The sequence below is a fragment of the Macaca nemestrina genome, chromosome 12 (assembly GCF_043159975.1).
Source record: "Macaca nemestrina isolate mMacNem1 chromosome 12, mMacNem.hap1, whole genome shotgun sequence".
Classification (NCBI taxonomy): Eukaryota; Metazoa; Chordata; class Mammalia; order Primates; family Cercopithecidae; genus Macaca; species Macaca nemestrina.
The window spans coordinates 72,827,961-72,841,292 of record NC_092136.1 but is presented as its reverse complement, the minus strand read 5'-3'; the positions used below and the strand labels follow the sequence as shown (position 1 = coordinate 72,841,292).

Here is a 13,332-nt window from a genome sequence, read left to right as displayed (position 1 = left end):
TTGTAGGTCATAGGTGGATTCAGAGATTTTCTGAGTGTCAGTTGATTGAAAGAGTTATCTAAAGACCTGGAATCAATAGATAGGAGTGTCTGGGCTAAGATAAAAGGTTGTGGAGACCAAAGTTCTTACGACGTAGATCGGGGTCCCCAGCCCCAGGGCCACAGACCAGTACTGGTCCGTGGCCTGTCAGGAACTGGACCACACAGCAGGAGATGAGCAGCGGGTGAGCCAGCATTACAGCATGAGCTCTGCCTCCTATCAGATCAATGGCAACATTATATTCTCCTAGGAGCACGAACACTATTGTGAACTGCACAGGAGGGATCTAGGTTGCACATTCCTTACAAGAATCTAAGTAATGCCTGATAATCACATGTGGAATGGTTTCATCCCAAAACTATCTGCACCCCAGTCCATGGAAAAATTGTCTTACAGGAAACCAGTCCCTGGTGCCAAAAAGGTTGGAGATCGCTAATGTCAATGAAGTCTCATAGTTGGCTGCCCTTAGAAGCAATTTTTTTTTTTTTTTCTTCTTGAGACAGGGTCTCCCTCTGTCTTTCAGACTGGAGTGCAGTGGCATAATCACAGCTCACTACAGCCTCAACTTCCTGGGCTCAAATGCTCTTCCCACCTCAGTCTCCTGAATAGCTTGGACTACAGGAGCCTACCACCACAACTGGGCTAATTTTTTATAGAGACAAGGTCTCCCTGTGTTGCCCAGGCCAGTCTGGAACTCCTGGACTCAAATGATCCAACCACCTCGGCCTCCCAAAGTGTTAGTTAGGATTACAAGAGTGAGACACTGCCTGGTGGCAAGTGTTTCTTATTTAGACCTTTAAAAGGTGCTAGACTCTGAGTTATTCTCTTCAGGATTAGGAGGACCTGGAAGGGGAAATATCTACTTATGTAAATAGAAATGTTTTACAGATGCAAGTTTTCTCTTCACAAAATGGCCCTTTGCAGGGCTATTTATGGCAAAAATAATGTTATTTTGGGGTAAGATATTTTGATTTCCTTCTTTATCTGTAATGTGATGCTATAGTAGAGTCAGGTGGCAAATCCTTAGCAGAAGACCCAGGGACAAGATCTCTTAGAGTTCAAGATACAGAAAGTATGCAAAATGGCACCAACTCATTAGCAATTCTCTTATTGCTCTGGAGCCAGAACATGATGGACACAGAGACAAATTCATTGTATTTTATATATCATCAGCTAGGCTCAAATCTCTCACTCTTCTTGGGAGTCAACCCCTCTGCTGAGACTGCAAGCTAAGCCTTCCAGAGACAATAAATAGGACTTCAAGAGACAGAGACAGGCACAAGAGGCACTGCATAGCCCTACTGACCCAGCCTAGCTCCGGAGTTCAGCAGACCATGAGACAATGAAAGGAAATTTAGTAATCTTTTTTCAGATGTCACAGTAATGATTTATTTGGGCAAAAATCACCAATTGATATTAAAACCTTAAGTGAAAATTTAACAAAGAATAGTAAGATATATACACAATCACAAAGAATCTCCTCTCATACTTATTACTTACAAAAGGAAAGTTGGTTATTTGGCAGTGAAGAAACTTGACCAGCTCTACCTTAATTTTACCAAATGGCTAAAATTCACTTCACCAGTAAGGGCACAAGCCAGCATAAGGTGCCTCCTGATATGATACACTAAGAATCTGGGCACTATCTCTTCTGTAGTATTACTGACAAAAAGTAAGACAAAACTAAACGTTAGGAAGCAACAAGCAAATCCAAATTAAGTGACAGTCTACCAGGTAACATTCATGACTTTTCTTTTCTTTCTTTTTTTTTGAGACGGAGTTTTTCACTCTTGTTGCCCAAGCTGGAATGCAGTGGTGCAGTCTCGGCTCACTGCAACCTCTGTCTCCTGGGTTCAAGCAATTCTTCTGCCTCAGCCTCCCAAGTAGCTGGGATTATAGGCATCGGTCACCACATCTGGCTAATTTTTTGTATTTTTAGTAGAAACGGGGTTTCATCATGTTTGCTAGGCTGGCCTGGAACTCCTGACCTTAGGTGATCCGCCTACCTCAGCCTCCCAAAGTGCTGGGATTACAGGCATGAGCCACCATGCCTGGCCCCATGTACTTTTCAACAATGAATAATGACAATAGGAATGGAGAAAAAATAGACTAGTCCGGAAAATATTTAGCAAGTGCCACTCTTGGGCTAGGCATAGTGGCTCACACCTAAAATCCCAGCATTTTGGGAGGCCAAGATGAGAGGATTGCTTGAGGCCAGGAGTTTGTGCCTGAGATTGTGTTCATTATCCTAAGATTGTATCCATTTTCCTTAGACAAAATAGGATTATTTTTAAAGTATGTTCACACTATTGTGCAAAAATCAGTATCCAGAACCCTTTTCATTCTTGTAAAATTGACATTGTGTACCCATTAAATAATAACTCCCCATTTCCCCCTTTCCCAGCCTTTGACAGCCAGCCATTCTACTTTGTGAATTTGATTACTCTAGGTACCTCATATAAGTGAACTCATATAATATTTTTTCCTTTGTGTGTGGCTTGTTTCACTTGCATAATGTCCTCAAGGTTCATCCATATTGTAGTAGGTGTCAGAATTTCTTTCCTTATTAAGGCAGAATAGTACTGCATTTTATGGATATACTGTGTATAATATATAGTATATACTTATATATTATATAGCACGTGGGTTGTTTCCACCTTTTGGCTATTGTCAGTAATGCTGCCATGAACATTGGTATGCAAATATTTGTGTAACCATTGCTTTCAATTCTTTCGAATATATACCCCCAAGTAGAATTGCTGGACCATATGTCAAGGAATGTTAAAATAGATGTTATGAAGCAGTATATGTGTATATATAATGAAAATAGGTAGGTATATGTGAATATAACAGTACATGCTGTGGAATACTTTGTTAGTTATATACTTTTCACTAAAGAGAACCTATTTTAATTATTTAAAAGTCTGAAAACTTGTAAACCTAATTTTATTCTGTTTTCACAAGCTCCACACAAAGTAGCCACACCTTTCCTATGCCTCCCTCTTGAAAAGATTTTCAGTTTTCAAGCTAGCTGATAATAAACCTGGTTTTTGTTTTGTTTTGTTTTGAGACAGAGTCTCACTCTGTCACCTAGGCTGGAGTGCAGTGGCACAATCTCGGCTCACTGCAACCTCTGCCTCCCGGCTGCAAGGGATTCTCCTACCTCAGCCTCCTGAGTAACTGGGATTACAGGCATCCGCCACCACACCCGGCCAATTTTTGTATTTGAAGATGGAGTTTCACCATGTTGGCCAAGCTAGTCGAACTCCTGACCTCAAATGATCCCCCTACCTTGGCCTCCCAAAGTCCTGGGATTACAGGAGTGAGCCACCGCACCCAGCCTAAACCTGGTATTCTTTTTTTTTTTTTTTTTTTGAGACGGAGTCTCGCTCTGTCACCCAGGCTGGAGTGCAGTGGCCGGATCTCAGCTCACTGCAAGCTCTGCCTCCCGGGTTTACACCATTCTCCTGCCTCAGCCTCCGGAGTAGCTGGGACTACAGGCACCCGCCACCTCGCCCGGCTAGTTTTTTGTATTTTTTTTAGTAGAGACGGGGTTTCACTGTGTTAGCCAGGATGGTCTCAATCTCCTGACCTCGTGATCCGCCCGTCTCGGCCTCCCAAAGTGCTAGGATTACAGACTTGAGCCACCGCGCCCGGCCAAAACCTGGTATTCTTAAGAGCCGAAAAGATTATGCATTTTGAATAGGCAAGCAGTTTAATAAATATTTCATGTCAGAAGTAAGTTGTAATATTATGGGGACAATTTCTAGATATTCCTAAGTAAGAAAGTTTCAGTTCTGCTGTAATTTTTTTTTTTTTTTTTTTTTTTTTTGAGACGGAGTCTCGCTCTGTGGCCCAGGCTGGAGTGCAGTGGCCGGATCTCAGCTCACTGCAAGCTCCGCCTCCCAGGTTTACGCCATTCTCCTGCCTCAGCCTCCCGAGTAGCTGGGACTACAGGCGCCCGCCACCTCGCCCGGCTAGTTTTTTGTATTTTTTAGTAGAGACGGGGTTTCACGGTGTTCGCCAGGGTGGTCTTGATCTCCTGACCTCGTGATCCACCCGTCTCGGCCTCCCAAAGTGCTGGGATTACAGGCTTGAGCCACCGCGCCCGGCCTCTGCTGTAATATTTTTAAAAGGTCTCCCCCAACCCCCACACCTTTCCCACCAGTTTTTTATAGTTCCTTTTTAAAGCAGAATTGAGCCTGTGGGTGTTTTGCTCTAGTCCTAGAATTCACTGTAGAATTGTATAACATTTGGCAAAATTCTTTGTTTCGCAAGCCTGCAGGCCCATGAGTTCATTTATCTCTAATAGAGTTATTGTCTCTGGTAGAAATAAAGCTGCGTTTTTTTTGTTGTTGTTGTTGTTGTTTTGAGACGGACTTTCACTCTTGTTGCCTGGGCTAGAATGCAGTGACACAGTCTTGACTCACTGCAACCTCCACCTCCCCAGTTCAAGCGATTCTCCTGCCTTACCCTTCCAAATAGCTAGGATTACAGGCATCTGCCACCACACCTGGCTAATTTTTTTTATTTTTATTTTTAATAGAGACGGGGTTTCACCATGTTGACCAGGCTGGTCTCAAACTCCTGACCTCAGGTGATCCACCCGTCTTGGCCTCCCAAAGTCCTGGGATTACAGGCATGAGGCACCGCACCTGGATGCTGCTTTTTTTTTTTTTTTTTAAAGACTTTCAGGCCGGGTGCAGTGGCTCACAGCTGTAATCCCAGCACTTTGGGAGGCTGAGGCAGGCAGATCATGAGGTCAGGAGATCGAGACCATACTAGCTAACACAGTGAAACCCCGCCTCTACTAAAAATGCAAAAAATTTGCTGGGCATGGTGGCCGGTGCCTGTAGTCCCAGCTACTCAGGAGGCTGAGGCAGGAGAATAGCTTGAACCCAGGAGGCAGAGGTTGCAGTGAGCCAAAATCGCGCCACTGCACTCTACAAAGCGAGACTCCATCTCAAAAAAAAAAAAAAACTTTATATATAGCAGGTCAGTACTAAACACTTTGCATAATTATTTCCCTGAACTTTCACAATAATCTAATCAGGCAAGTATACTATTATTTTAAGCCCATTTTACAGATCAGGGAACAGAGGAACGAAGATTACACGATCTGTCACATAAGTGACAACCTAGGGCCTAAGCCCAGATTGTTAACTACTATGCTGTACTGCTATCCACACGTTACCTTTTAGTTTTTTGCTTTTTGCCATTCCACTTAATACCTTTCAATTTCACTATGTGATTTGTATGTCTCTTTAGCCATATTTAAGACAATGGAATTATTGATGGAAGTCTGAGAGCAAACTACTATTTTTAGTGGCTTCCTTTGCCACTAAAAGAATGTGAGAGAAGGCCTTTCTTAGTCTGGCCTCCAGTATATATATCCTTATCCTAATTCTTTTACATATTCTATGCTCCAACCAGTCTGGACTACAAAAGCATTCTTAAGTATACCTTGTACTTTTCAATCTCTGAACATGTGTTCAGGAAAATCTTCCCTGTGAAATCTTTCCCACTTTTCCTTTGTCCTCATCTCTACTGAAAGAGAAATGTGCTAAATATACATTCTGACTAGACGGCCAGGTGTTAAAATCATTGAGGCCAAAACTGCATACAGGTATACCTCAGAGATACTGCATTCTGGCTCTAGATCATTGCAATAAAGTGAATATATCAATAAAATGAGTCACATGAATTTTCTGGTTTCCAGTGTGTGTGAGTTATGTTTACACTATACTGTACTCTATTAATAGCATTATGTCTGTAAAAACAATGTACAAATCTGGCCAGATGTGGTGGCTCATGCCTGTAGTCACAGCACTTTGGGAGGCTGAGGTGTGATCACTTGAGGTCAGGGATTCGAGACCAGGCTGGCCAATACAATGAAACCCTGTCTCCACTAAAAATACAAAATTTAGCCAGGTGTGGTGGCAATGCCTGTAATCCCAGCTACTCAGGAGGCTGAGGTGGGAGAATCGCTTGAACCCGGGAGGCAGAGGTGGTTACAGTAAGCTGAGATAGCACCACTGCACTCCAACATGGGGGACAGAGCAAAACTCTGTCTCAAAAAATTTAAAAAAAAAACCGCAATATACATATCTTAATTAAAAAATACTTTATTGCTAAAAAAATGCTAATGATCATCTGATCATAGCCTTCTGCAAATCATAATCTTTTTGCTGTCAGAGGGTCTTGCCTTGATGTTGATGCCTGCTGACTGATCAGGGTAGTAGTTGCTGAAGGCTGGAGTAGCTGTGACAATTTCTTATAATAATACTATTAATACAATGTAGTTTTCTGCATTGATTGATTCTATCACAAATGATTTCTCTGTAGCATGCAATGCTGTTTCATAGTATTTTACTCATAGTAGAACTTCTTTCAAAATTGGTGTTTCAGGCCAGGCGAAGTGGCGCATGCTTTTAATCTCAGCACTTTGGGAGGCCGAGGCAGGCAGATCACCTGAGGTCAGCAGTTTGAGACTAGCCTGGCCAACATGGCGAAACCCCATCTCTACTAAAAATACAAGAATTAGCCTGGTGTGTTAGTGCACACCTGTGGTACCAGCTACTCGGAAGGATGAGGCAGGAGAATCACTTGAACCCAGGAGGCGGAGGTTGTGGTGAGCTGAGATTGTGCCATTGCACTCCAGCCTAGGTGACAGAACGAGACTCCATTTCAAAAAAGAAAAAAAGTGCCACCAGGTGTGGTGGCACGTGGCTGTAATCCCAGCACTTTGGGAGGCCGAGGTGGGTGGATCCCTTGGCTCACGAGTTAGAGACCACCCTGGGTAACATGGCAAAACCTCTTCTCTACAAAAATTTACAAATATTAGCCAGGTGTGGTGGCATGCCCCCGTAGTCCCAGGTACTTGGGAGGCTGAGGTGGGAGGATTACTTGAGCCCGTGAGGTCGAGACCTCAGTGAACCATGATTGTGCCACTGGCACTCCTGCTTGGGTGACAGAGCAAGACCACATCTCAAAAAAAAAAAAAAAAAAAAAAAGGCCTATATCACTATTATAGAGTAAATTTCTATATGCAAAAATTAAAAAATCCCCAAAACACTGTTAAAGTTTGATATAGTGTCACATTGTCAGCTACTAGATTGTTTCTGTAGTCACTATACTTACTGCCTATTCGTGATAATAAGTAGATGGTTATTTTCAAGTTTTCAGCTGATACTGGTGAGAGAACACTTTTTTTGACTCAATTTCTATAAAATATGTTTTCCTTCATACCCTGTATTCTTTATGTCTTGATGAAAGGTGATTTATTAATGGACATTGGAGTTTTTCCTGATGCATGAAATTTTGAGCTGACAAAGTTTGTATTCTGCTTTTAATTCATTGTTGAATGCTCATTAAAAAGATCAGAATTGCCTAGCCTTGTATTAAACTTTTAGAAACCCTTGCTGGTTTAAACAAGGTATAATAGTTCACATCTGTAATCCCAGCACTTTGGGATGCCAAGGTGTGAGGATCACTTGAGCCCAGGAGGTCAAGGCTGCAGTGAGCTATGATCATGCTACCGTACTCCAGCCTGGGTGACAGAGCAAGACCCTTTTAAAATGAAGATTTTTTTTTTTTTTTTTTTTTTGAGACGAAGTCTCGCTCTGTTGCCCAGGATGGAGGCTCACTGCAGCCTCCGCCTCCCGGGTTCAAGCAGTTCTCCTGCCTCAGCTTCCCTGGTCGCTGGGACTATAGGCATGTGGCACCATGCCCAGCTAATTTTGTGTATTTTTAGTAGAGATGGGGTTTCACTGTGTTAACCAGGATGGTCTTGATCTGACCTTGTGATCCACCCGCCTCAGCCTCCCAAAGTGCTGGGATTACTGGTGTGAGGCACTGCGCCTGGCCTATATATATATATATTTTTTTAATTTAAAAAGGGTATAGGAGGCCGGGCAGGGTGGCTCATGCCTGTAGTCCCAGCACTTTGGGAGGCCGAGGCAGACGGATCATGAGGTCAGGAGATTGAGACTATCCTGGCTAACACGGTGAAACCCCGTCTGTACTAAAAATACAAAAAAGAAATTAGCCAGGCATAGTGGCTAGCGCCTGTAGTCCCAGCTACTCGGGAGGCTGAGGCAGGAGAATGGTATGAACCTGGGAGGCGGAGCTTGCAGTGAGCTGAGATTGCGCCACTGCACTTCAGCCTGGGTGACAGAGTGAGACTCCGTCTCAAAAAAAAAAAAAAAAAGGGTATAGGGCCGGGCACCCTGGCTCTTGCCTGTAATCCCAGCACTTTAGGGGCTGAGGCGGGCAGATCACTTGAGGTCAGGAGTTCGAGACCAGCCTAGCCAACATGGTGAAACCCCATCTCTACTAAAAATAAAAAAATTAGCCAGGCTTGGTGGTAGGCACCTGTATTTCCAGCTATTCGGGAGGCTGAGGCAGGAGTATCACTTGAACCCGGGAGACGGTGTTTGCAGTGAGCCAAGATGGCACCACTGCACTCCAGCCTAGGCGACAGAGTGAGACTGTCTCACAAAAAAAATAAAAAAAAAAATAAAAAGGGTATAATACTCTATCTGAAAGTTAAAGGGTTATCTGAAAGTTAAAAAGTTGTCTGACTAATGCACTGTATTTCTCTATTCATTTAACTTGTATCAGTTTTTTTTTTTTTTTTTTATAGAGTCTGGCTCTGTTGCTCAGGCTGGAGTGCAGGGGCACGGTCTCGGCTCACTGCAAGCTCTGCCTCCTGGGTTCACGCCATTCTCCTGCCTCAGCCTCCCGAGTAGCTGGGACTACAGGCACCTGCCACCATGCCCAGCTAATTTTTTTGTATTTTTTTAGTAGAGACTGGGTTTCACCGTGTTAGCCAAGGTGGTCTCAATCTCCTGACCTCGTGATCTGCCCGCCTCGGCCTCCCAAAGTACTGGGAGTACAGGCGTGAACCACCGTGCCTGGCCTACTTATTTTTGTTCATAAAATTAACAGCTTTCACAGTCATTAATTGTTGCATTTAGAATGGCTTTTGTTTGTTTTTTAAAACGAGGTCTCTCTGTGTTGCCAGTGGTCTCAAACTTATGGGCTCAATTGCTTGATTCTCCCATTCCAGCCTCCCAAGTAGCTGGGATTACTAGCTTGTGTCGGCACACTTAGCTAGAATATTTATCTGTGTTTCAAACCTAATGTTCACATATTAATCCAAATGGACCCACCGTATACAGTTAATGTTATATTGATTTGACATGATGGTAATTTGTACGTCTACATGATCTTTCATGGTGTACCAGAAATGGTAAGGTAAATGTTCTGCAATTCAAAGTCTTATAGCTGATTTGGATTGAATATTGGGGTAAAGCCTGATTTTGGTACATCTTTAAAAAAGCTACTAAACCTTATAGAACCAAGACAATTAGAGTTTTCCCCAATCTTCATACTCCCTGCACCTACCCTATCAGGCTTTTGTCTACCAGATCAAAATTTTGCAGTTTGCTCCTTTATACATTTTTTGTTGTTGTTTTTCCAGACAGAGTTTTGCTCTGTCGCCCAGGCTGCAGTGCAGTGGCACGATCTTGGCTCACTGCAACCTCCAGCTCCTGGGTTCAAGCAATTCTCCTGCCTCAGCCTACCGGAGTAGCTGGGGATTACAGGCACGCACTACCACACCTGGCTAATTTTTGTTTTGTTTTGTTTTGTTTTGTTTTTTGAGGCAGAGACTCACTCCGTTGCCCAGGCTGGAGTGCAGTGGCGCAATCTCGGCTCACTGCAAGCTCCGCCTCCCAGGTTCATGCCATTCTCCTGCCTCAGCCTCCTGAATAGCTGGGACTACAGGCACCTGCCAACATGCCCGGCTAATTTTTTTGTAGTTTTAGTAGAGACGGGGTTTTGCCATGTTAGCCAGAATGGTCTCGATCTCCTGACCTTGTGATCCGCCCGTCTTGGCCTCCCAAAGTGCTGGGATTACAAGCGTATTTTTGTATTCTTAGTAGAGATGGAGTTTCACCATGTTGGCCAGGCTGGTCGCGAACTCCTGAACCTCGTGATCCACCTGCCTTGGCTTCCCAAAGTGCTGGGATTATAGGCGTGAGCGACTGCGCCTGGCCCGATACATTTTTAAACATATTATTTATAGTTCCAGTCTCTTATCTCTGCCCTTCTAGGCATTCTGTTCTTTCTTTAATTTAGTGATACTTATAGAGCACTTAAACCCTGAGCATTTTATGTATGTATGTCAGCCAAGTGAGGTTTTAAGACTGCCTTTAACGCTCAACTCAGATATTACCTCCTGAAAGATTTTTTTCAGGCCGGGCGCGGTGGCTCACGCCTGTAATCCCAGCACTTTGGGAGGCCGAGGCGGGCGAATCACAAGGTCAGGAGATCGAGACCACGGTGAAACCCTGTCTCTACTAAAAATACAAAAAATGAGCCAGGCGAGGTGGTGGGCGCCTGTGGTCCCAGCTACTCGGGAGGCTGGGGCAGGAGAATGGCGTGAACCCGGGAGGCGGAACTTGCAGTGAGCCAGGATTGCACCACTGCACTCTAGCTTGGGTGACAGAGCAAGACTCCGTCTCAAAAAAAAAAAAAAAAGATTTTTTTCAGCCTCCTGAGTTGGACCTTGTTACATCTGTATTCTCATAGCATTTTACACTACTTTGTAGCATCACATTGTAACATAAGGAATTGTTTGAGTATCTCCTTTACCAGATTTTGAGCTCCTTGAATTAAAAAACTGTTTTTTCTTGTTAATTTCTGTGTCTCAAAGACACAGAATGAGGCAGCCTGAAACACTGCCTCAAGTAAGCAAGTACTTGGTACAAAGGAGTTACAGCACACATGAATTTAATTTATGAGTTTACACTGTGTGCTTAATTAAAAGATAAATAATTGAAACAATCAGGCAGTTTCACTTGGTTTTGTACCCAGTATGTGTATGACTAAGATTGGAACAATATAAGAAGTATAAACTGTTGTTCCAGTATCTGTTCTTATATGCCTCTCAAAAATAAACGTCTCACCAGGCTTGAATGCGTTTCTCCTGTTGAAGATATTTTTCATAGCTTCATACCTCAAACACAAGTCAGCCACTCCCACTGGCACTCATTCCAATGATGGAAGAAAAAGCCAGCTGTGTTGGACTTGAGGGGTGGTGTATTAATCTCTAACATAGTGCTTTTCTAACAAATGATAAAGGATAATTTTGACTGGACTGACTTTCACAATATATTATACACTGACTTCAGAACCTAACTCTTTCCCCCCCACACCCCCACCGAGACAAAGACTTGCTCTGTTGCCCAGCCTGGAATGCGGTGGCGTGATCTTGGCTCACTGCAGCCTCTACCTACCAAGTTCAAGTGATTCTCCTGCCTCAGTCTCCTGAGTAGCTGGGATTACAGGCATGTGCCACCACACCCAGCTAATTTTTGTATTTTTAGTAGAGACAGGGTTTCACCATGTTGTCCAGGCTGGTCTTGAACTCCTGACCTCGAGATCCACACCCCTTGGCCTCCCAAAGTGTTGGGAGTACAGGCGTGAGCTACTGCGCCCAGCCCAGAACCTAACTCTTTATATGAAAGACAGGAATTCTATACAGTTTTGTTAAATGAATGATCTGCCCTTTTTCTGGGTTTCTGTAATACTTTATTATTCAAATGACATTTTTGCTGCTTATAGCTATTTGTTCATGTCTTATCTCACCAGTTAAAAAAACAGAAATCGTGTCTTTATATCTCTTTATATTTGGCATACTGCTTTTTATATAATACTCGTTTATAGAATGAATAGACATTTTATTCTATTTTATTATTTATTTAGAGACAGCGTCTCGCCCTGTTGCCCAGGCTGGAGTGCAGTGGCATGATCTCAGTTCACTGCAGCCTCCACTTCCTGGGCTGAAGCAGTCCTCCAGGCTCAGCCTCTCCAGTACCTAGGACTACAGGTGTGTCCCACCACACCTGGCTAATTTTTGTGTTTTTTGTAGAGACAGGGTTTTACCATGTTGCCCAGGCTGGTCTCAAACTCCTGACCTCAAGTGATCTGCCCACCTCGGGTGGATCCCAAAGTGCTGGGATTACAGGTGTGAACCACTGTACCCAGCATTAGACAGCTCACTGTACAGTGATCATAAACCTCAATACCCTTCTGTGCCTACCTTTAGACAGCTCACTGTACAGTAATCATAAACCTCAATACCTTTTGCTAAATGTTCCCTCTCAGTTACCACTTTTCTTTCCCACAGCTCTTTCGACGTGTAGCAGCAGCTTTGCCGGGAATGGAAAGCACACAGGACAGAAGCAGAGAAGACAGTATCCTTTTTGTTTCATCGGAAATTTTTCATTATTAACACTAGTCTTTAGAGCCCTGCTTGCTTGGCTAAAGAATATTGTGCCATTGCCTTTTACAACCAGGAACTGATGACTTAGAGGCATAGAAATTCAGAGGTTTTCTATAGCAAGTTATATATAGTTTCTGTATAGTTATCGAAGTGTACCCTTTGCAGCCTGCTTCTCATTGTTGATCAGTGAGAGGGTTTGTGTTTGCTTGCTTGCTTTTAAATGAGCAGGAAACTCTCAGAATCTCTGTCTCCTTGCCTCTTCATTTTGAGTCCCATTGACTCTAGGCTTTTTCCTCATAGAATATCAGATTTTCATTTCTTTTTCTAACACTTGAGCTGTCTGCTTGACACAGGCAAGAAATAGAGTGGAGCCTTATTGTAGCCTCTGCTTTCAGAAGCAGGACATAATATTAGTTTATTTCCAAGGATTGGAACATCTAATATTAGTTAATACTAAAGATTTTTAATTTGATGTTTTCAGTGTTTCATATTTACCTTCTAGTGTTTTTCCATATGCAGACATTTTTATTAAGCAATATAGTTTATAGCACTTGGTATTCAGCCCTTCCCACTTGTAAATGTTGTATGTTTTCATAAAAAACATAAAACAGGCCGGGTGCAGTGGCTTATGCCTGTAATCCCAGCATTTTGGGAGGCCAAGACAGGTGGATCACCTGAGGTTGGGAGTTCGAGACCAGCCTGACCAACATGGAAAAACCCCATCTCTACTAAAAATACAAAAAATTAGCTGGACGTGGTAGCACACGCCTGTAATCCCAGCTACTAGGAGGTTGAGTCAGGAGAATCGCTTGAACCCAGGAGGCAGAGGTTGCAGTGAGCCAAGATCGTGCCATTGTACTCCAGCCTGGGCAGCAAGAGCGAAACTCCCATTTCCAAAAAAAACAACAAAAACAAAAAACATAAAATATGTTTCCAAAAAAAAAAAAAAAAGTTCTGTTGAGTTGAAATCTGCCCCCTCCCCACTTTTTTTTTTTTTTTTT

The 13,332-nt window shown here is 43.2% G+C and overlaps 1 protein-coding gene across 2 annotated transcripts in view; it reads left to right on the top strand.

Moving 5' to 3' along the window:
• Positions 1 to 13,332, top strand: part of LOC105468721 (RAB6A, member RAS oncogene family) — a 101,348-nt gene that overhangs the window by 85,298 nt on the left and 2,718 nt on the right. For both annotated transcript variants that reach the window (XM_011719035.3, XM_011719036.3), the window contains exon 7: positions 12,236 to 12,302. In XM_011719035.3, coding sequence (XP_011717337.1) covers positions 12,236 to 12,302 — 67 coding nt within the window. The remainder of the gene's footprint in view (positions 1 to 12,235; positions 12,303 to 13,332) is intronic.